Genomic DNA, 24,186 nt, shown 5'->3' with positions numbered 1-24,186 from the left:
CTCAACATATAAACTCATTAACACGGCCCGCTACAGAAAGTTCTACCATTGATGCGTCAATTTGAGGACTCCCTATGATCTTTTCCCCTTTAATTTCTTTCTCCTGGAAAAAAATGGCAAGCCCCCACGGAGTGGGAACTGAGATTTTACTAGCAAGTAGAAGATTTAACGAACAATATATGATTCCTTATCAAGTTCTAACATTGAATGTACGTAATTGGTTGAACATAAGATGCTATAGTACACGGACAAACAAAGAAATGTAGCAAGACTGAAATCCGATCTGACATAAAATCGATTGCATTAACGAAATGGAAAATAACAAAGACATTCTACATGGTGGAGAAATGCTGACCTATCTGGGGAAAAGAAAACTGACAAATCAATATGAGCTACCTACTTCAACTGTCGATCACAATTGAGACCATTTACCATCCCAATAGTGAGTAGGAAAAAAATACGGGTACAATACAAAAATTCCCTGAATCTATATCAGTGTTGTAATACAAATGGCTTTCAGTTGCTGAAGAACAAAAAAAATTACTGTATTGGCATGCAGCATTTCTTCAGTGGTACAATGCAAGAGAAACAGTGACTCTCCTACTGAAATGATGCAACCACATCTTTGAAGTGAGTGAGGAGGCCATCAACTGTCATGACTTGATGTTCAGGCTTGTCTCTCACTCTAACGCTCACCTGAAATCATTTACATGCAAGGAAGATCAGATTTTTCCAGCAAGACTAAAGCAGTTGAATGTTGGCTACGTGACATAAAATGAGAAAATGTATGGAGAATGCACGAAGGATTACACAAAAAAAAAACCAAGAAAAACTCCCTGCAGCAAGAGCTATCGTACAGATAGTAAAAAGTGTAAAAGAAAACAGTTCCATGTCAATATGCAGAATATTTCGAATGAACCCCCCATCCCCACCCTTCTCCACTTAAGTACAGGGGTTTTGTCTGCCATGGTTCAAACCCATGACGTGCGCCTAACCCACACATATCACGTTGTGCTCTTACAATTAGGCCAAAGTGCTGGGGGCAGTCAAAAATACAATTTACAAATCAATCACTGTCTCAGTAGAAACATCTTGCCAGGGAAAGTCACAGACTTATCAAGCCAGAGGCGAGCTGATTGGCCACCAAAATATATTGAATACTTTTTATGTTCTTTACAAGCTCCTTCATTTTCAATTTGCAATTACTTTCATTGTGTAATGGCTTCTGAAGATCTTTCTAGGTGCCATCACAGAGAAAATTGTTGCTAAAAGCTTAAAACTTTCAGTCACGAGGAGTCCGTGACCACTGTATGCTCTCCTTTCTAGCCTTTACTTTCTAGATTTTCAAACGTGGTTGGATAAAGACAAAACAGTAATTTATAGAAAGTTAAGCGTAATTTATGTATTAGAAAATAATAAGAGTTTGAAGAAGAGGAACAACAAGAAAGCAAACAAGTGAACCGCATAACATCCAGATCATTACCAATGTTACATAAAGGAAATGATGGCTTTTGACCAATTTATTTATCAGTCCGAACTTAGAGAGATCACAAATGCAATGGAGCCAGATAAAAGTGATCTAGATACTTTTTTATTTTATTTTGTTCAGTTGCACATTACAAAAAGATGTGTTACCAATGCAGGTCAGGGAATATAGAAAAGCAAGCGAGGAACAATACAGATACCTCGCCACTACTGGCTTCCGCTTCTCCAACAACTAGAATATAGTTATATTGCGCAACTTGAGCCTCTCGTACCTGCATATACATTAACAGCCATAAACAGGCATTTCATTTTAACAGGCCAACAAAAATTTTATTTGAGATTGAACTTGTATTGCTTGAGAGAAAACTTATCAGATCTTCAAGCATCTAGCTTCAAAGCTGAAAGCAATATGTCAATCCAATCGCAATCAAGCATGCTTCGGAGTACAGGATTCGATACAACAAATTTCCATATTTACCTATTACTCTGTGGACGTATGTTACATCCTTTTTTCCTATTTTTCAGTCCACTAGTAAACTTTGCTGGTAGCCTTTCTGAAGCCAGATGTAGCTTTCAAAATTCAGGAGAGTAGCAGTCTTTGCTAATCCTTAATACACACAAGGACTTAAAGAAACATAATGTTTGTAGTTGGAAGGTCAAGTGAATCTCCAAATAGACTTAGCTTATGTCACACCCCATAGAAGATTTTCACATAGAAGTAGGTAGATCCACTTAAAAGAAGAGAAATTGATGAAAACTGTCCATTATTGAATTTGACAAGAATTTGAAGGGCAGTATGACTATTTTCCATTACAAATTAGAAGATCAAGTTGACCGTCCTAATGATAAATTAGTGCTTTGCACAGACTTGTGAACGAGATCGAGTGTCATAACAGGTCGATTTTGCCAGGTCTTGTGGACTACTAAAGTAAACTCTCCCAACAAACAGGGAAAATTATTGTTACTTAGTCCTTATACCTAAATATTAATGTAAATTAATGATAAGTTCATACAAAAAGTGCTAAATGACATTGAACTAGAGCGACCCAGACATGCATTCTACCTGATAAACTACATTATAAACTAACCTTTTTCTGGATTGTCCTGTCACTGGTATCAACATCAACATAAAAACCAGCATCATGTATCCGCTCCCGGAGCTGAATAAAAGACAATCAAATTGTTAACGCAATTTCATAATGGATGAGCGACACAGGAAACAATAATTCATGAAACGATATTCGTTAGATGAAGTACGTAAATGTAACTACCTCAAGCGCATATGACTGGGATTTGTCGGAGACCGGGCAGACCATCGCTTGACGTGGACTAAGCCAGAAAGGCCATTTCCCCTTGAAATGCTCCAAAAGAATAGCGAACATACGCTCAACTGACCCTAGTATAGCTCTATGTATCATGACTGGTCTCTCCCTCTTACTTTCATCTTCTGCTGAGTATGACAGGTTGAATCGTTGAGGAAGTTGGAAATCAAGCTGAAAAAGAAAAGCATTCAGATGATACTTCGCACTTGGTGCAAAAGATCTTGCTAAGAGCATAAAGGTAAATGAAATTTCAAAGGTGAATGATTTTGTTTGTGGAAATGAACCAAGGAATGTAAGACCAAATCTAACCTGCAATGTTGCACACTGGAATTTCCTTCTCATTGCATCAGAAACAGTGATATCAATTTTTGGACCGTAAAATGCTCCATCTCCTTCATTGATCTGATTGAACGGGATTCTTTTAGTAAAAGGGAAGATTAAAGCAATCACAAAAAGAAACAGCCAAAATTTACTGACACAACAGGGTGACTACCTCAATTATATAAACAGACCCCCCCCCCCCCCACCCCCCCACACACAATATAAGAACAATGGAAAATACAATTGTACTTGCACTTCACTTTCTGGACAAGTATGAAACAGTGAAGAATGTTCCATAAGTGCAACTATCTCTAATGATTATTATAACAATGAATGCATGTCGGCCTAAATTTAGTAGAAATCGCTTGTAACGAATTTGATCAATGATGGAATATATAAAAGTTGTACCATTGATAACTTCAGGTTAAAAGTGAAACCAAATATCTTATACACATAGTTGATGAAAGCTAAGACACCCATTTTCTGTTGAGCAACCCAAAAAAGCTACTCCTTATGTTTCATTTTATATGAGACTATTCGATTGCGCAAAGAGTTCAAGATATTACTTTAAATAGGAAAAGAGTAAATATAAGATAATCAGAATACCTAGAACTAGTGAAAGCTCTGTAAACAAATTTATAGTAGAATGGTGTCAATATTAAGTGGACCAACATATACATTGGAAAGGAGCGAACACAAAAGAAGCACCAAAAAAATAAATGATGTCTAGAAATCTAAAAAAATCAATTTTTAAAAATCCTAAAAATATTGATAACAAACCTCCCAGGGCTTCCCGAACTCGTTCAATGCTTCTGCAAGAGCAGCTTCAGCCTTTTCCCAACTTTCCAAGTCTCCAAGATATTTTTCAGGCCTCTGCAAGTCAAAACTATGAGTGGGTATACATGGACACAAATGCACGCCAGAAATGTGTAAAATATGGAAACATTCATAAAATGCATCTTACATCACATCCAGAAACATCAACTGCACTTGCACTTCACTTTCCGGACAAGTATGAAACAGTGAAGAATGTTCCATAAGTGCAAGTACCTCCATAAGTGCAACTATCTCTAATGATTATTATACCAATGAATGCATGTCGGACCTATATTTAGCATAAATCGCTTGTAACGAATTTGATCAATGATGGAATAGATAAAAGTCGTACCGTTGATAACTTCAGGTCAAAAGTGAAACCAAATATCTTATACACATAGCTGATGAAATCTAAGACACCCTTGACTTCATCCTTAATCTGCATTGTGAATAATATAGGTCAAACTAGTTTTCCAATTATGTAGGTTTACTGCACATATAAATCTTAACCCACCTGTGACTCCCTGCAAAAGATGTGAGCATCATCCTGAGAAGTAATAGGGTTTTAAAAAAAGTTTGTATTAGCACAACAGAGTCAGTAATTAAAAAAAAAAAAATCGAGAATAGATTCTTCAGGAAGACACAAGGCAAATTTAAGTGTATGAATGGAAAAATTAAAACTCCTTAAGAAAACACTTGCATTATCTTCTATAAAAGATAAAAGGAAATAAAAAAATGTGACAATACCTGCTGGAATCTCCTGACACGTGTTAAACCAGTAAGTGCACCACTGGCCTCATTCCTGTGTAGAACTCCAAAGTCAGCCAGACGAAGTGGTAGCTCTGCATTGTTGAACTGTTGGTTAACCATAAGGTGTTGCTTGCAGTTGTAATGACATCAATCAGAAAGATAGAAGTACTATAAGGACAACAAAAAGTCACGAACTGAATTATAGTGCAGAAGCTATGGGATGGTACTAACAGTGAGAACCAATGGCTTTTTATGAAAGATGAATATTTGAAGTGAGCATGTAGCACGTTTAAACAGCAATCCTTTTAGGTAACAAACTTTCATGAAATTTCACCCCTCAAGGTGCACTGTGTTGAGATTCTTTGAAATTTGACAAATATGACTTATTAGCATGAATATCATAGACAACACAACAACGCATTTGCAGTTACTAGTAGCACCAACACTTCAAATGGTCAAGCATCCTCGATGTTATCATGAAAACTTTAGACTAGGCATGCCTTAGTTTCAATAAGTTGCACGCCAGAACAATAATAAACCAAAAACATACAAGAAAATCAAGAAAGAAGAAAAGTAACTGTTGGAAAAGCTCACCCCTGTAAGAACGAACTCTGTGATCAAATATCAAACAATGACCTGGGCAATTCATTGGCTTCAGCCCAAATTCTTGCTTTTCAATCTGCAGCATGAAGAAGCAGAAATATTATACGAATCATGGCTAGCAAAATCTGTTCAGCCATAGGCAGCACTTCTAACAAGACGATGAACTACAACTCTGGATAGGACCTATCCAATTTCAATATAAACAGAATCCTCCAACAAAAAGAAAGATGGTAAAAACAGCAAAAATCTGGATGATTTGCCAGAACTAAATATCTCAAACAAGTTAAGTTTTACTTGTTTCTACTATACAATCTAGCATTTTCTATCCTAACAAAATAACCTTTTGATCAGTTATTATAACTAAATAAGCTGCATGTCAATTGTGAGCATTGTAAGATATATGGAGACATACACGTCTCTTCAGTTATCAATTCGAGATTGTGCAAGCACGTTGACAGAACTACTTAAATTTTGTGTGGAACATTTTTATGCATGGAAGGAAGTTGGAATTACTAGATAATTTGTACTTGATACATTTCTGTTTCTAAAATATTATTACTCTACCCGCAAGGGTGGCTCAGTTGGTTGAGCATGGGGCTTTCATAATGGAGGTCTCAGGTTCGAAACCCCCTACCTACGACAGCAAGGGATTTGCCTTCTAGGTCGAGCTCGTCGCATCGGGCTTGCCTAGTGCGGGTTACCTCTCCTGTGTGGTTTGCGAGCTATTGCACAGGAGCTGGGTTTACCCTGTGCGCACCCGAAGGGTAGCGGCTGCGGGTTCCCATGTCATCAAAAAAAAAAAAAAAATTATTACTCTCTGATGTTTATTGAATTTAAACTACTTATCCTAGATAAATCTATAACTGATTTCAAAATCTTAGAAGCATGTAATATGACCATAGATCTTCAACTATCACTATTCACTAGGGACTAATATAATGACTGTTAAGACAGAACTGAGCAAGAGGAAACTTCAAAAAGCTATGTAATATAACAATCTTTGGCTACCCAAAAAGTACTTCCTCCATTCCAATTTATATAATACTTTTCCATTTTGAAACGTTCCAAAATGTTTTATGCCATTTGTAACTTTCACCTAAGTTGCTCGGACTCAGATACAGGTGCGGATCAAAAAAGTCGGATTCTTCATCACATAAATTTTAGGATTCGAGGTTATGGATCCGAGTGCAGAATGCAGATACGGGTGTTGGGATACGACCAATAAATGCATATTACGACATATAAAGTATATATCTCGATTAATTAAAGCTATTGAAGTAAACTAATATGATTTAATTCTTTATAGACACCTAATATTTTTTTCATAAGATATCTCGTGTAAAAGATATATATATTAATATATATACCACATGAAGGTAGTAAGTTACCTCAAACACAAACATGTTCTCCTTGTAATTTGCAGCATGACCAGAAGTTTCCCACAATTGCATGTTGTACATATTTGGACTCCAAACCTGCATAACTCACGTATCAAGACAAGCAGTCATAAACAGAATGACACACAAATCTATAGATTGAGGTTCAACAGTCACTTCCTACTTCAAGAAGAGGGAGAAAGGAAAAAAGAGAAAAAGAGGAGGCAAATCATAGGCCAAGAGGAAAAGGAGAGAAGAAAATATCTCGTCATATGGAGCATGGATGCAAAGACGATATTGCATGGACACAGGAGCATGTCCGACACATTTTTTGTTTTAGTGCATTTATCATTTAAGGACACATGAATCCTCCGGTTACAAGTGTCCCTTTATTAAGTAATGAGATCTGATTTTCAGACACCAATATGCCTTATCCCTGACAACGAAATATTGGATTTGGAATCGGTGTAACAAAAACGTTTGAAATAAAATTATTAAGGTCAAACAGACTGCCAAAGCTTCCACATTCACCACCTTTGGAGCTCAATGATGATAGAGAACACAAAATTGAAACTCAAAGAACAACCATGATTCGTTGTAGTAGTAGTAGGAGTAGAAGAAGAAGCAAAGAACCTGCTGCAAAGAAGAAAAAGAACTTCCACCTTTACTGTACCGCTAATAGGCTAATACACTTTGTTGTTTCCCAGAGTTATAATGTCCTCCTCAAGTCTATGGCTGTTTTGCTCATTCTTTACTTTGTTCTAACATCTGCTTTTTTTTTTCCTTTCCCTCTATTATATTTAGCTTACTACTGCACTTCTTCCCAATATATTTTATTTGTTACTTGGTGCTATTAGGATGCTTAAAGAAGAATTATGGGAATGTTTCATTTTATTTATCTTTGGAACTTTGCAGTTACTGATACTTTTTGCAATTTCCATTTAGGCGTACATACTATTATAAAATTTATCTATTAAAAGGGTTTCATTCGAGTCATGCCTCCATCTTTAAAATTGGTGTATTTGTGCAAAGGTCTGTCACTGACATCACGCACGTGTCTGCATCCTAGCTACTTTGGTCTAATCTATGGATGTATTGTAAATGAATAATTTACGAACCAGAGGATCTCTTTGTCCGGAGGGCGGAACGAATTCAGTCCACTAACAATTAGGAGTGAACTATCCCCCTCAAATGAAATCAAGAAATAAATGCAACTTTAAAAAGGAAACAGTTTCTGCAAATGTCCAGATTGAACTCCAGCCACCAATAATCCGTGCAGTCCAAAACTAAACTTCCATTGTTCAGGTCTGCATTTCAAAACAATCCTTGCAACCAATATGAAGAAGCACAAGCAATTTACCTCTTCATAGCCTCTCTTCCAATACTGTTTCTTTATGAACTCCAGCAGTTTGTTGCAAACTCGAGCACCATGTGGAAGAAAGAAGCAACTTCCAGGGCTGAAATGCATAAATTTCATTTAAGTATTATGAAATAACTTTCATCTATATTGGGAACTACAATAATTGCATGGTTTACCTTAATGGATGAAAAAAGAAAAGCTCCTGCTTCTTAGTCAGCTCTCTGTGATCGTATTTCTTTGCTTCCTCCAGCATTTTGAGGTATTCCTATAATAAAGATTTTTTTATTAAAGCTCCTCACAGGAAGCAGTTATTATCCTTTTCTCTTTCCTCGGGACAGCAGTAATACTCGACATCTTTTGCTTTTACTGATAGATCAAATATTTGTTCATTAATTCATCAAGCTAAAAATCAAATAATGTACAATGATATGTGAGCTACTCTTGATCTCCTATCAAGACTACTCAACTATCTCGGAAAAAGTTCTATTTTCACCAAAATATAGATGAAATAAAAAGGTTTCTTTAAATTCCTTCGATTCTTCTAAATATATTTGCCTATTACTCTCATTTCATATAATCCAAAAAAGGCATAATGTGCTTGCTTTTCATGCTTAAAGGGGTGTAAAAAAAACAAAAAAAAGCATCAGAAAAAGGCTGAAAACTTGCTAAACAAGCTAGAGAAAACAAATTCTAAAGAGCTGGGCAGAACGTAACAAATTACGAGTCACAAGAGGTGACACTGATGCATTTGATGGATTCACTTTGCAACATTGGGCACTTTAAATATGAGCAAAGCATTTGTCAAATATTATCACTCAAAAACAATTTTGAGATCCAAACCGTCTCACACTAAATAAGGGATTATTTCCTCTTTTTCCACCATCCATTTTCCTTTCCTTTTTTCTTTTTAAAAGGGAAGGCAGATATGGAAGGATATGAAAATTAAGTGGTCAGCAGTTTCATAAGCTTTTTATTTTATGAAGCAGGCAGAAGATCGAAGTAAGAACCAAAAACTATGCAGCCCGATTTTTCAAGTCAACTTCCAGCACCTTCTTGCTGCTGCATATCAATAAACTATCTTTAACAATCAAACTAGCCTTTAAACGTCACCTTCAACCGTTTCTGATCTGGAAAAGATATTCCATAAACTCTTTGCAAGCTCTCACGGTCCTTATCTCCTCTCCAATATGCTGATGAAGCCTAGAATAATTAGATTGATCAGAAAAGATCGAATCAACACATATAAGCTAGCTGACACTTTCTTCTATGAGGATATGCAGCAACTCACCTTTGTACAGGTAAATGCTTTAACAAAAGATGTATTTGGTATATGGGGACCACGGCAAAGATCGACCAAGGGTCCACATCTATATACTGTGATTGTTTTATCTTCAGCTAAATCTTTGATGATTTCAACCTAATAAAAAGATGCGGAAAATAAATTAAGATGTGAGCTTCCATAAAAATGTTACAAACAGGAAAAGCCTGGGAGGATCAAGACTGCAGATTGTAGCAATTCAACCTTAAACCTATTATCAGAGAATATATCGAGAGCTTGTTGCCGTGAAACTTCGATGCGTTCAAAAGGTTGTTTCTCCTGAGATATAAGGAAAAAGTTAGCTCCATGTTGAATATAATGCAGGAAAATCAAACAAAATACTGCATCAACCGGAAAGAGCACCTTAGTAATTGCTTGGAAGCAGATTAGAGAAGATCAACTCTTTAGGTGCTCACTAAGTGATGACAAAGATCTCCAACAGCCCCTATCAGGCTTACATCACTATATCCTACAATTTGCTATAACCTTATGGTTTCATCCTTGATTAGGTATGTAAGAAGGATCATAAAAGAAAGAAAATTTCATTTATTGCTTTGGTGAATATTATTAAACTGGGTCAGACAAACTTCAATGACTATCTTAACTAAAGAGTTCCTCTTAATTCAGCAATTAGCAAAGCCTGTTCTTACATGAATTTATTTGAAAAGAGACACGCACAAATCATTTAGATCTGTTGAATGTATTTTCCTTTTTACCAGCTTCCTAACCATACAGCTGGAAAAAAGTAACTTTTTACTGAGTTAACAATCACATAGCAATCAACAGAAACGTGATTCTCAACGATAAAAAGTTCAATCCCTTTTTAGAAACACCAGAAAGAGAAACTCCAAAAGAAAAAAAGAAAAAAAAAACACAAGTGGAAATATAAAATCCAAGCGGAAACAAGTATTTGCACTATATGCTCATCAGATCAAAGGGGAATTTGACAGATAAAAGAGTACTACCGAAACAGCTCTTGCTGCCTCCTGATTAATCCGTTTAAAATGATCCTCATTTAATCCCAGATCACCATAAAAGGCATCATAGTAGAAACCCTGCAGTGGAAGTTTTGACATGTCATAACAGGTTAGAAGAAATATTACTGACTATAGAATAAGCTACAATGATAGTGAGCCCTGCCAGCAATCTGTGGTCCACGAGGAGGGAAGGTAGTGAAACACTGTTAATCTAATTTTGCTTCATTCAGGGAATATCGCTTCCTTGAGAAGTCAGTCCACCAGAAAGATTTCAAGCTAAAATGATAGTACAGAGGTTAAAGCTTCATGGGCTTTTTCTTCTGATGGCTTCTTTCATCTGGAAAATCAACATATGTTTTGGCTGCATGGAAGCAATACGAAAGGTGGGATGTAGAACTGTCCAAAGGTTCTGACCAGGATATCAACTATCAAATAAAATGGTCAGGCAATAAATACCAACTGACGTTAAATTACTTTTGGGGAACTACTTTGTATCATTAGCTAGCTAGCTGATGTTTTCACTTTAATCAATCCACAAGGAAGAAATCGATAACTTTGCCAAGCCAAAAGCCATGTAACTAAAAAGTTCATGCCACGACTTAGACCGCAGAACTTATCAATCAACCGGCAACTATGCTTCTAAGCAATCGACTATGTTGATCCCGCCATATTGACCCCGCCCTGTTCAGGCTCATTCTTTCCAATACTACATTTTTTTCTCGCATTTCAGAGCACATCTAAACTTCCAAAAAATAAACTCAATATTTAACGATTAGGCAAACATAATATACCTCTCCTCTTGTTGTACACGGTCCAATACACAATTTGCATCCATACGTCCTCTCCACCGACTAAGAAACCCACAAAATAGAACATAAACAATAGCAAAAATGAGCATAGCAAGTATTCTGCAGTAAAAAATTCTGAAAATCATAACTTGATGAAGACAGAACCACAATGTGGTAGACAAAAGATTAAAACCTCGCCAAGAATGTGAGCACTCGAGTGCCAAAACGTGTCGCGACCCTCATCACTGTCAAAGGTGAAGAGCTCTAGCCTACAATCACCTTCCAACGGCCTCAACAAATCCCAAAGCACCCCGTTCACCTTTGCGATCAACGCATTTGAAGCCAAGCTTTTCGATATCTCCTTTGCTATATCCAATGGCGTGGTATTCCATTTCTTCCCCACCTTAATTGTCCCATTCGGTAATTCAATCCTGAGTGAACACCATTGTAACCCACGTTCAAATTTTTTGATAAAGTACACCAATTCAAAATTTCAACTTGAAAGAAAAAATTTATTATCAAATTATTGTTCCCTTTGTCCAGAAAAGGGGTCAATTCAAAGTACTAATTTGCAGCGTAAATTCAAACATCATTCCTAAAATCTTTATTAAAAAAAAATATAGAAAATTTAAAAATTACTCCCTCTGTTCCTTATTGCTTGTCCTTTATATGAAAAATAGATTTCCTCTTTACTTGTTCATCTTAGCAAATCAAGAGAGATTTATTATTTTCTTCCACTATTACCCTTATCATTAAATAACTATAGTACTAGTAGTCAAACTTAGATTTCCAAAGCATAGTTAATAAGGTTAATTTACTAAAGTAGACCGCTAATAAATACTCCCTCTGGTCCATTTTACTTGTCATGGTTACTATAAATATTTGGTCCAAGATACTTGTCATTTAGAAAATCAAGCTAAAATTAATTATCTTTTTCCACCTTTACCCCTACTTTAATGAATGTGGAGAGGATCAATGTAGTGAAATGAAGAGTAGTACTCCCTCCGTCTCAAATTATATGTCGCTTTTTTGTTGTACACGCCCCTTAAGAAATAATAATTTAGAGGAGTATTTGACCTACTTTACCCTCATTTATATCTAAGTTATAATCTATCTCTATTAAATGTTTACTCTATTTATGTGTCATCTCCGTTAATGACAAAATTCTACTAAGGGTAAAATGGAGAAAAAATAACCCATCATGCCTTGAACTTCTAAAACGACAAATCATTTGAGACAACTATTTTTAGTAATCACGACTGATAATTTGAGACGGAGTATTAACTTGGCATCAAGAAATAAATATGGATGGTTTAGTCAAATTATCCTTTTAGTTAATGTTTTGTTAATGGGTGTGCAAAAGGTAAATACGACAAGTAAATGGACCGGACGGAGTACTTTTTTCAGGGGAGTTACAAGTCAACATGGGCCAATTAGAAAGGAATGACTGAGGGAGTACATAACTATACAAATAGCGATATATCATTCTTTTGTCAATTAAATTTTGGGGTGAACTAACATCAGCTTAACTTTTTTAACCACCTAAAAAGGTACTATAAAATGCAAACTTTTACAATAGAAGATGTTTGACAAATACGCAATTATAAAAAGTTAAGCGACTCTCCAAACAGTGGTAAATGGTACTCCCTCCGTACTATTTCCTTTTTAGTCCGACGCAAAAAGAATGACACATTCCTACATTTAATAACAATTTTAACTTTAACCAAAAAAACCATTTTACCCTTAATGAAGTTATTTATAGCCACACAAATATGTATTGACTTATTTTAAACCACAAATTTCAAAAGTCTTCCTTTCTTTCTTACACTCTTTTGGATCATTGTTACCATCGTTTCATAGGTTACTGTAATGTATTGTATTGTACTATACTCCCTCTGGATCAAAAAGATTGTCCATTATTGTTTCCTAAAATGCCCTAAACTATTGTAAATACTAAATTTATCAATAATTACTGATAAAATAATTTAAGACAACTTCTTTCTGCTAATTTGTCACAAATTATGAATTGTCAACTATATTAAGCTGTTACATTCATGCAAATTCTAACAAAATTAATGACAACAGGTTATTAATATTAAAAACAATAATGAGTACACTTTTTTTCATTAGAAGTTGATGAGAAAAAAAACTCAAGCCAAAATCAAACACAAATAAATTCATGCAACTGAGTGTATGAACATAATCTATTAACAAATGCTACTAGAATATTATCTGCTCCATTTTTTCTTTTCTTTTTTTAAATGCAACTGAAACACAATTATCTTCAAAAAATATTTCTAAATAGTTTATTTTCTTTTAAAATAAAAAACATGGTGCAGAACTGGATAAGCATATGTAAACGTCCATTAAGGAGACAATGACTGAATTGTGCAAGGATAATGCTGCCTGCAGTTTCTTCTAGTAAAAGTTCAGCAAATCTATATTCGACTCACAAAGACAAGGTTAAAATACTCAGTGTCACAAAATGACAAGTGTACAAGAAGTTAACGATGCAGAAGAAGGAAGACGTAGGGTAGGTTATTTGGGTGGAGTTAAATAATATAGGGTAAAGGGTAAAATAAGATTATGAAATATTAAGTAAGGGCATAATTGGAACGAGAAATTAGATAACGGTGGGATAACACCAAATCCGTTGTTACATAAATGGGCCTTTCCGTTGTTACATAACGACGGATTTAACAATACGATACAATACATTTTAAATAACAATCAAAACAAACATTGTATTTTTAATAACGATACAATATGATACAATGGGTAACAACGATCGAAACATAGTCTTAACCTCTGTACACCTTCACATTAATTGAGACACAGGGAGCAATGCATAACATAAAACAATTAAGGAACAAAAATATGTAAAATGTATCAAAATGCCGGTCTTAAACAAGCTAGGTGGAAAGTTGGAATTAAAGAGATGCGAAAACAGGAAAGAAACATAGATGCGAAAACAGGAAAGAAACATTCTTTTTCAAACGGATTAAAAAGGAAAGTAAGACAAACAAATTAAAACGCACGGAGTACTATAAATGGCAATCTTTTACAATAAAAGATATTTAACAAATACGCAAAACAAAAAAAAAAACAAGTCAAGCGACTAGTGGTAAATGGTCATGCATAAGATAAAACAATTTAGGAAGGAATAGAGGTGTTACTTGATAGGATCAGGAGAGAGTGAAGGGCATCGAACGCATTGGTGATATCTATATTTAATACTCCATCCGTTTCAATTTATGTGAACCTATTTGCTTATTAGTCTGTGTCAAAAAGAATGACCTCTTTCTATATTTGAAAACAATTTACCTTTATTTAATGATTTATAGTCACACAAAATATATGTGCCCAGTCAAATGAGTTCACGTAAATTGAAACAAAGGGAGTAACAATTTAACTTTAAAATGCTCATTGTACCCTTAATAATGAGATGATTTACAACCACACAAATATATCTGACTTATTTTAAACCGCAAGTTTCAAAAGTAACTACGTGCCCAAACATGTATAAGATAAAACAATATAAGAAAAATATAGAATGGTTACTTGATAGGATCAGGAGAGAATGAAGGGCATTGAACTCATTGTTTCCATATTTAATAACAATTTAACTTTAAGATGCCCATTCTACCCTTAATAATGAGGTGATTTATAGTCACACAAATATCTAATTACTTATTTTAGAGCACAAGTTTCAAAAGTAACCACGTTCGCCCAGACTAACACGTTCACATAAAATTGTGGTATAACTAATCCTAGAATTGTAGTGTTATTATATCCCTGTGAGAGGGGTGGAATAAATAATCCCAGAATAACTAATCCTGGATAACTTGTTTCCAACCAACGACCCCTTAATGAGGTGATTTATAGTCACACAAATATCTAATAAGTTATTTCAAAGCACAAGTTTCAAAAATAACTACGTGGCGGCAGACTAACACGTTCACATAAATTGGTACACAGGGAGTAATGTACATAAGATAAAAGAATATATAAAAAAGATAAGAGCGGTTACTGGATAGGATCAGGAGAGAGTGAAAGGCGTTGAAGGCGTTGTTGATTCTGTATAGATTCGAATAGTGCTATACGTCTAGGTATCACATTCTGTAAATAACTTTCGTCTATTGGGTAGTTGGCCGCCATACTAACTGTTGCCGGCGGAGATGAGAAATAACGGCGGCGGAGGTGGAGGAAAGAGTGGTTACACGGCGGAGGACGGCGGCGGCGGCGGAGAGATTGAGTGAAGAGGAGGCGCCAATAGAGAAGTGGTGAAGAAGACAGCAGCATATAGAGGGAAAGAGTTTTAATTGGGGGTTATTGTTTCAGGGTTTTATTGCTTGTTCTTAACGTCGTCGTTTTGAATGTGGATCGTGGACTGTAGCGCGGGGAGCAAGCAATGGGCCGATTTAGTTGTGGTTTCATACGGGGAATTCCCAGGAATGTCCCTTATTCGGGTGGTTTTTAACTTTTGTCCCTCAAATTGTCTGTCTTTGATTTTTATCCTTCACCTATAATACCTTGAGTTCGAATCCCAGCTTAGGTAATAAAAATAAATGCAAGATAAGGCTTTTGAAAAAAGTCTGTCTTATGCGGCATAGGGTGCCTTAAGGTATAACTAAAGTTTTCTGGATCCGTAGAGGTTGGCTTTAAAATGTGACTTTTTAGTTATCGCGCAACCTATAAAGACAAGCGGACTTTTCCCAAAGCCTTACCTTGTGAATTTCTTTTTTTTTTTTTTTACTGAGCGGGGGTTCGAATCCAGACCTCGAGTTTTGACACTTTTTTAAGCGAAAGACAAAAATTAAAGACCAGCAATTTGAGGGCCAAAAGTTAAAAGAACGACAATCCGTGCAAAAAAAATGGTTTGATGCTATATAGTTTGGGCTCAGGATAAAATGGGTTTGCATTGGTCTCTGTTCATTTTGGACGACTTCGATGAAATTCCCCTTCAAATATTTTTGCACTAATAACACGTCCCTTTGTAATTGAAATATAATTACTGTCATGGTGTTTTAAGAGTTTTAAATTTTATAGATGAATTTTATGATAATTTCCTACTGCTTGACTAATGACAGTATATGACAGTAACTATTTTCTAGTTACAAGACTAAAAAAATTTAGCTAAAAAATTTAGCTAGTTGTAAATTTTATCCAATATTTTTGTTCATTTCATTGTTGCAAGTTATGTCCTTGCATTGTCTCCGATTAGAATTATTTGAATGTTACTATTATTTCTCCCCTTAACCTAAGTTTTATCTCTGTTTAGAACAAAATTGAAGTACGTGCTAGATGTAGGGATCTAGTAGCTCAATTGGTTGGCTACCTGAACTTTTATCTTATCGGTAAAGGTTCGAATCCCCACATTGTAATCTCCTCCCCATTTTCCCTTCCCCTACCCCCTATGTAATAAATTTATTTTTTTCTTGATAGTTAATTTTGTATTAAAATATAATCCTTAAGTGTTTCTTTCTTCTTTATTTGCATGGTGAAGACAGTAACATATAGAAGGAAGAGTTCTAATGGGGGGTTATGGGACTTCTTGTTTCAGAGTTCTATTTTATTTATTGTTCTTTGACGGCGTCGTTTGAGGAGTTTGTGTTGTTGGGTCAAAATATTACGTTAGAAAATGGAACGTAGGGAGCTAAGTAGTGGGCCGATAGTTGGGCTTACGATAAACGGTTTTCTATTGGACTATGTTCATTTTTGGTTGAATTGATGAAATTCGTTACAAATATTTTTGCTCAATTTTCATCTTTTAGCGTCCTTCATTTGGGGTGGCCTTTAATTTTTGTCCTTCAAATTGGTGGTTTTTAAGTTTTGTCCTCAAATTGATGGTCTTTAACTTTTGCCTCTCATTTTTTGCAAATTCGCATTGCTGCGTAATGCAACATGTCTTAAAGCACTCGCCCATACAAATTTCGCTTAATGCCCAAATTCTGCCTCAAAATTTGTATGGGGAGAATTGTTGGGTTTTGGGCTTTTTTCCTTCCTATGTGGATAAATAAATACCCAACTTGATCCAACCCACATATATTTTTCAGCTCATACATTAAAAGACCTATTAGGTCTGATTTGGGGGGCAAGTAACAGAGAGAGAAAGAGCAGCCTTTCAACAAAAATAGAGAGAGAGAGAGAGAGAGAGAGAGTGCAGATTTTTCCTTCTTAAAATCAGCTTGTGCAGCCAAATTGTTTCGTCGATTCCCGCTTCGTTCCTTGTCCGATTGAGCTGATTTTTGGACAGCGTGTTCCTTTCATCTTAATCTTTGATTGGGAACTGACAAAGGTGGATTTGGAGACCTGTAGCTCCATATTTTTGTCGGTGAACATTTGCTACGTTTTTAGGTGACTTTCTTCCAATTTTCTCTTGTTTGATGGTTGTTCTTGTTGTTATTGTTGCTCCGCATTTGGCATTCATATTGTAGCCATTTTGGAGAACTTTGTAACTCTCTCATTTGATATAGTGGAGCTTTTGGACCTGTGGATGTTTCCTCTTCACCTCAAAAGGGTTTTACCACATAAATTTGGTGTCCCTTGCAATTGATTTATTTTGCTTGCTTTGCTATTTTGTTGTTGGTATAGTTGCTATCCGGACTTCCATTTGTGTTAGTGTATATTGTCTTCTCTTGGTTCAAATAGTGTGGGAAGCTTTGACTTGGTATTTCTTCCACTGTTACCTCGTCGTGCAATTTGGTTATTGTTTGTTTCTTCCCAACAAAGTAGTATCAGAGCTTGTGGTTGTATTTGGTTGTGTTGATCGTCTATTTGAATGATGGAGGCAAATATGAGCAAGATGGTTTGTTTAAATGACAGGAATTATCATATTTGGAAAAGGTATTGAAAGATCTTCTATTTGTCAAGAAATTGCATTTACCTGTGTTCGCTTCTAAGAAACCCGAGTCTATTGAAGATGAGGATTGAGAATTTGAGCACTTACAGGTTTGTGGCTATATTAGGCAGTGGGTTGAAGATAATGTTCGAAATGATATTGTGAATGAGACAAATGCTAAAAGTTTGTGGGAAAAGCTCGAGACATTATATGCTTCGAAGACTGGCAATAATAAGTTGTTCCTACTGAAATAATTGATGAATATTAGATACAAAGAGGGAAGCCCTATTTCTGATCATATCAATGATTTTCGTGGTGTTCTTGATCCGTCCGGAATGGTGTCAAGTTTGATGAAGAAATACGGTGGACTTTGGCTTCTTAATACTTTACCAAACTCTTGGGAAACCCTTCGAGTTTCTTTGACCAATTCTGCTCCCAATGATGGTGTAACTATGGAATATGCTAAGAGTGGTGTTTTGAATGAAGAGATGAGAAGAAGATCTCAAGCTTCGTCTTCTTCAGCTTCACACTCCGATGTTTTGTTTACTAAAGACAGAGGGAGAAGCAGTTTTAGAGGTCAAAATGATAGAGGCAAAAGTAGAAGCAATTCAAGATCCTCCAGGTACAAGAATGTTACATGTGACTATTGTCACTTGAAAGGGCACATCAAGAAACATTGCTACAAGTTTAAGAGAGACCAGAAAAAGCAAAAGAAAGAAGGCGATAATGAAAATCGTGTTGCTATTGTTGCTGAAAATGATCTTCTTGTTGCTTATGGTAAAAATGATATCAATCTTGTTTGTGATGAGTCTACCTGGTTTGTAGATTCAGGTGCCACTTCTCATGTCACGCCAAAGAAGGAATTATTTTCTTCTTATACTCCAGGTAATTTTGGAATGTTACGAATGGGCAATGATGGTGAGGTTGAGATATTTGGTATTGGCACAGTTTGCTTGAAAAGTAAGAATGGTTCGAGGCTGGTTCTTAACAATGTCAAGCATGCTCCAGATGTTCGTATGAATTTGATTTTTGTAGGAAAGCTTGATGATGAGGGTTATGATCAAACCATTGGTGGTGGCCAGTGGAAGCTTCTTAGAGGTTCAATGATTATGGCTCGAGATAACAAGACATCTGACTTGTACTTATTTCAGGGCTCCATTTGTGGTGACTCAATAAATTTGGTGAAGAATGATACTTCATCAGAGTTATGGCATAGAAGGTTGAGTCATATGAGCGAGAAGGGGATTGACAACTTGGCTAAGAAGAATTTGCTTTCTGGAGTGAAACAAGCAAAGTTAAAGAGATGTGTTCATTGCTTAGCCGAAAAACAGAAAAGAGTTTCCTTTCAAAGTCATTCGCCTTCAAGAAAGCATGATTTGCTGGAGTTGGTACATTCTAATTTGTGTGATCCTTTTAAAGTAAGCTCTTGTGGTGGTGCACTTTACTTTGTGACTTTTATTGATGATCACTCTCGCAAACTCTGGGTATTTCCTTTGAAGTCCAAGGATCAAGTACTTGATATGTTCAAGACTTTTCAAGCCTTGGTTGAGAGACAGACAGGGAAGAAACTAAAATGCATCCGCTCAGACAATGGTGGTGAATATATTGGTCCTTTTGATAATTATTGTAAAACGGGGTATTCGCGTGAGTAAAAACTCCTCCAAAGACTCCTCGGTTAAATGGTTTAAATAGAGAGGATGAAAACGAACTCTAGTTGAGAGGGTTAGATGTTTGCTTTCGGATGCTAAGTTGCCGAGGTTCTTTTGGCGAAGACTTATCTGCCGCTTATGTTATCAATTTATCTCCTACTATTGCTTTGGATGGTGATGTCCCTGATAGAGTTTGGTTTGGTAAGGATGTCTCTTATGCTAATCTAAGAGTCTTCGGGTGTAAGGCCTTTGTGCATGTTTCTAAGGATGAGAGGTCAAAGATAGAAGTTAAAACTAGGCAGTGTATCTTCATTGGTTATGGTCAAGACAAATTTGGCTATCGTTTCTATGATCCAGTTGAGAAGAAACTTGTTAGAAGCCGTGATGTTGTGTTCTTTGAAGACCAGACAATTGAAGATTTTGACAAGCGGAAAGGTTGATTCTCGAGCAATGAGAGCTTAGTTGATATTGACCTAGTTCGTGACTATTGCTTCTGAAGAAAATCTTCAAAATAATGAAGATCAAGTTGATAATGAAGATAGCGATCATGTTCGAGAATGACTCGGAAGATGATATTGTTGATGCTCCAGTGGAAGATGATGTGGTTGGCCGTCAAAGACAACAAGTTCTATGATGCTCGAAGAGTTCTCTAAGATCTATTAGAGAGAAAGTACCTTCATCTCGTTATTCTCCCAATGAGTTTGTACTTTTGGTCGACGGGGGAGAACACGAAAGTTTTGATGAGGCCATGGATAGTGAAGAAAAAGAAAGGTGGTTTGATGCTATGCTAGATGAGATTAAATCCTTGCATGATAATCATACATTTGATCTGGTACAGCTTCCTAAAGACAGAAAAGCTTTGAAAAATAGGTGGTGTTTTCAAGGTGAAACATGAAGATAGTAACCTAGTTCTACGATACAAGGCTAGATTGGTTGTAAAGGGCTTTAATCAGAAGAAGGGAGTTGATTTTGATGAAATCTTTTCTCTAGTTGTGAAGATGTCATCTATTCGGGTTGTTTTGGGCTTGGCTGCAAGTCTAGATTTAGAGGTTGAGCAAATGGATGTTAAAACTGCCTTTCTCCATGGTGACTTAGATGGAGAAATTTATATGGAGCAGCCAGAAGGTTTTGAAGTCAAGGGTAAAGAGAATTATGTTTGCAAATTGAAGAAGAGATTAGATGGTTTAAAACAAGCTCCCGACGTTAAGGTACGGGAAGTTTGGTTCTTTTATGAGTCAATGGCTTCAAGAAGACTTCTTCAGATCATTGTGTTTTTGTGCAAAAATTCTCTGATGATGACTTTTTCATTCTATTTCTTTGTGTTGATGACATGCTTGTTGTTGGTCAGAATGCTTGTAGAATTCAGAAGTTGACGCAAGAGTTGAATAAGTCTTTTGCTATGAAAGAATTGGGACCAGCAAGGCAGATTCTCGGCATATAGATTGTTCGTGACAGAAAGGCCAAGAAGTTGTGGTTATCACAAGAAGTACATTCGAAAAGCAGTTCAACATGGATAAAGCTAAGGTTGTCAAAACACCTTTAGCTATGCACTTCAAATTGAGCACGGTTGTTGTCCTTCCAATGATGGTGAGAAGGAAGATATGAAGAAAGTTCCTTATGCTTCTGTAGTTATCGATGTACGCGATGATTTGTACAAGACTGATATTGCTCATGCCGTTGGTGTTGTCAGCCGTTTTCTTTCTAATCCGGGAAAAGAGCATTGGAATGCTGTGAAGTGGATTATGAGATATCTTTATGGCATTTCTAGTCTGAGTTTGTGTTTTGGGACTAGAAAGCCTATTCTTTGTGGTTACACTGATTCAGCTATGGCCGGTAATGTTGATACTCGTAAGTCTACTTCGGGCTAGTTGATTACTTATGCGAGGGCATTGTGTCTTGGCAATCCAAGGTCAGTAAAAATGTGTTGCTACATCTACTACGGAAGCTTGAGCTTATAGCTGCCCGTTGAAGCTTGTAAAAAGTTGCTTTGGATGAAGAGATTTATGGAGGAACTTGGCTTTGCTCAAGAGAGGTATGTGCTTTCTTACGGCTTGATCAAAGTGCTATTCATCTTGGCAGAAACTCAACATTTCATGGTAGGTCGAAACATATTGATGTGAGATACCATTGGATTAGAAATGTGTTGGATTCTAAGTTGCTTGAACTTGAGAAGATTCACACTGATGATAATGGTTCAGATATGATGACTAAAGCTTTGCCAAGAGGGTAGTTTGGAGAGTGTTGCATGATCGCCGGAATGGCGGTCTCCTCCACATAGTCGGAAGGGGGAGAATTGTTGGGTTTTGGGCTTTTTCCCTTCCTATGTGGATAAATAAATACCCAACTTGGTCCAGCTCACATATATTTTTCAGCCCATACATTAAAAGACCTATTAGGTCTGATTTGGGGGCAAGTAACAGAGAGAGAAAGAGCAGCCTTTCAACAAAAATAGAGAGAGAGAGTGCAGATTTTTCCTTCTTAAAATCAGCTTGTGCAGCCAAATTGTTTCATCGATTCCCGCTTCGTTCCTTGTCCGATTGAGCTGATTTTTGGAAAGCATGTTCCTTTCATCTTAATCTTTGATTGGGAACTGACAGAGGTGGATTTGGAGACCCGTAGCTCCAGATTTTCGTCGGTGAACAGTAGCTGCGTTTTTGGGTGACTTTCTTCCAATTTTCTCTTGTTTGATGGTTGTTCTTGTTGTTATTGTTGCTCCGCATTTGGCATTCATATTGTAACCATTTTGGAGAACTTTGTAACTCTCTCATTTGATATAGTGGAGCTTTTGGACCGTGGATGTTTCCTCTTCGCCTTGAAGGGTTTTTACCACGTAAATTTGGTGTCTCTTGCAATTGATTTATTTTGCTTGCTTTGCTATTTTGTTGTTGGTATAGTTGATGTCGGGATTTCCATTTGTGCTAGTGTATATTGTCTTCTCTTGGTTCAAATAGTGTGGGAAGTTTTGACTTGGTATTTCTTGCTTTACCTCGTCGTGCAATTTGGTTATTGTTTGTTTCTTCCCAACATTATCACCTGTGCATTTCACTTTCTCTTTCATTTACCACCACCACAAGTCCACAATCTTCACCTTATAAAAGGTGTTGTGTTTGATAAAATTGATGGTTCACAACTAAAGTCTATGTAGACAAACTTATCAAAACGAGAAAAAATATTCTTGAAATCAAAATAACAAGCATCAAGAAAAAGATAAGTCGTTTTTTTTTATTTTTACCATGGGCGCATAGCTTGATCGAATATGGTTGCAAAGCTAATTAAAGAATTAGTGCAGTAATTTATAGTTGAATCTAAATATTGCATTTCGGAGTTTCCTCTAATTTATTGCTTGTATTTTGTATGTGATGAAAAGAAACAAGGAAAGAGAAAGGAGGGGGAAGCCATGGCTGCTCTTTTCCTTTCTTTTGATATCTTTCTTTCTCTATGCGGGTGATACTTTTTTTCCTCATTGATTTTTGGGAATAGTTGATAGTGGCAGAAAGTTCAACGGCTACAGGTGAGGCAAGTGGTGGAATTGAGAGTACTCTAGTGACGAGATGTTTGTTTGGGATTTTTTGTACTTTGGTTGTGAAAATGGGTGAAGAGATGTTTGTTTGGGGTGATTTGCACTATGTTGGTCCATGCATCAGCTATGGTGCCGGAGGTGGTGGATAAAAAGAAAGAAAGAAGGAGATAGGTGGAATTTTTTTGGGTCTTCCCCGCTCTCAAATAAATGTAATACACATACTGTGCGATTTTAGCAATGTGTGTCTAATGGGTAAAGTTTGGCTCGAGTTCAAGTGTTGTACAGTCCTTGGTTTAGCAATGTGTGTCTAAATGGAAGATGTTTACAAGTTTAAGGGGCTGCATATCCATGTATGTATAATATTTTTTGGGGAAAAGATTTTGTTAGTTTTGAAAACTAAATAATCTCGCTATAATATATTATTAGGCGCATTAAGAATGCTATTTATGAAAATTTCCCTAAAATTAATGGTAAACATAAAATTTTGATTAAAAAAAGTATACAAAATACTTAAAAAAAAATATGAAAATCAATATATTTATATATAAAATTATAAAAAAAATTGTAAATTGTCTTGGTTACTTTTTTGCTAAATTTATTTTTAATAAAATCAATCAAACCAAATATTATGGATTTTTAAAAATTTAAAGGGAACCACACCCAAAACATACAATAAGTTTTATTTAAGTGAAACTTACATAAATAGCTACCTTTTAGTAGCTTGTAACAAGAAATAGCTATAAAATTGTTATTTACTAAGCGTAGCTGATTTTTGTCATAAAATGCGTGTATTTCATTTTGATGAAATATAGTGAAATACATGAAACGGCCGACACTTGTGAGTAAAATTAGGCCCTATTTATGGAAAAGATTTTATTTTTTTTTAAATTCAGGGATTCAGTTTAAATTTTCCCCATTAATCACGCGTAACAAATGTTCTTCCATAACGAACGTATCTCTCTCACTTTTATCACAATCAAAACTTTTTGAATTCAAAAAATACTAAAGATCTAAAAATCTATTTGAAGCTTTGTTTGCATTCGAAATTATTCAAAAGCAA

General features: G+C 35.9%; 1 protein-coding gene across 1 annotated transcript; it reads right to left on the bottom strand.

Moving 5' to 3' along the window:
- Positions 1-284: 284 nt before the first annotated feature.
- Positions 285-15,450, bottom strand: LOC132067367 (threonine--tRNA ligase, mitochondrial 1-like). Its single transcript, XM_059460570.1, has 20 exons — positions 15,147-15,450; positions 11,310-11,547; positions 11,120-11,179; positions 10,317-10,406; positions 9,556-9,630; positions 9,322-9,450; positions 9,144-9,233; positions 8,210-8,298; positions 8,034-8,130; positions 6,686-6,772; positions 5,289-5,373; positions 4,692-4,786; positions 4,459-4,491; positions 4,297-4,383; positions 3,909-4,001; positions 3,117-3,209; positions 2,757-2,978; positions 2,574-2,645; positions 1,686-1,757; positions 285-696 (listed from the first exon to the last, which is right to left on the bottom strand). Exons 1-20 carry the CDS (start codon positions 15,416-15,418, stop codon positions 601-603), a joined length of 2,175 nt encoding a protein of 724 aa, XP_059316553.1. The 5' UTR covers positions 15,419-15,450; the 3' UTR covers positions 285-600.
- Between the last annotated feature and the right edge of the window lie 8,736 nt (positions 15,451-24,186).

Source organism: Lycium ferocissimum, chromosome 8 (genome assembly GCF_029784015.1).
Source record: "Lycium ferocissimum isolate CSIRO_LF1 chromosome 8, AGI_CSIRO_Lferr_CH_V1, whole genome shotgun sequence".
NCBI lineage: Eukaryota > Viridiplantae > Streptophyta > Magnoliopsida > Solanales > Solanaceae > Lycium > Lycium ferocissimum.
Note: the sequence above shows the minus strand (reverse complement) of the source record. Positions and strands in the feature narration are given on the sequence as shown.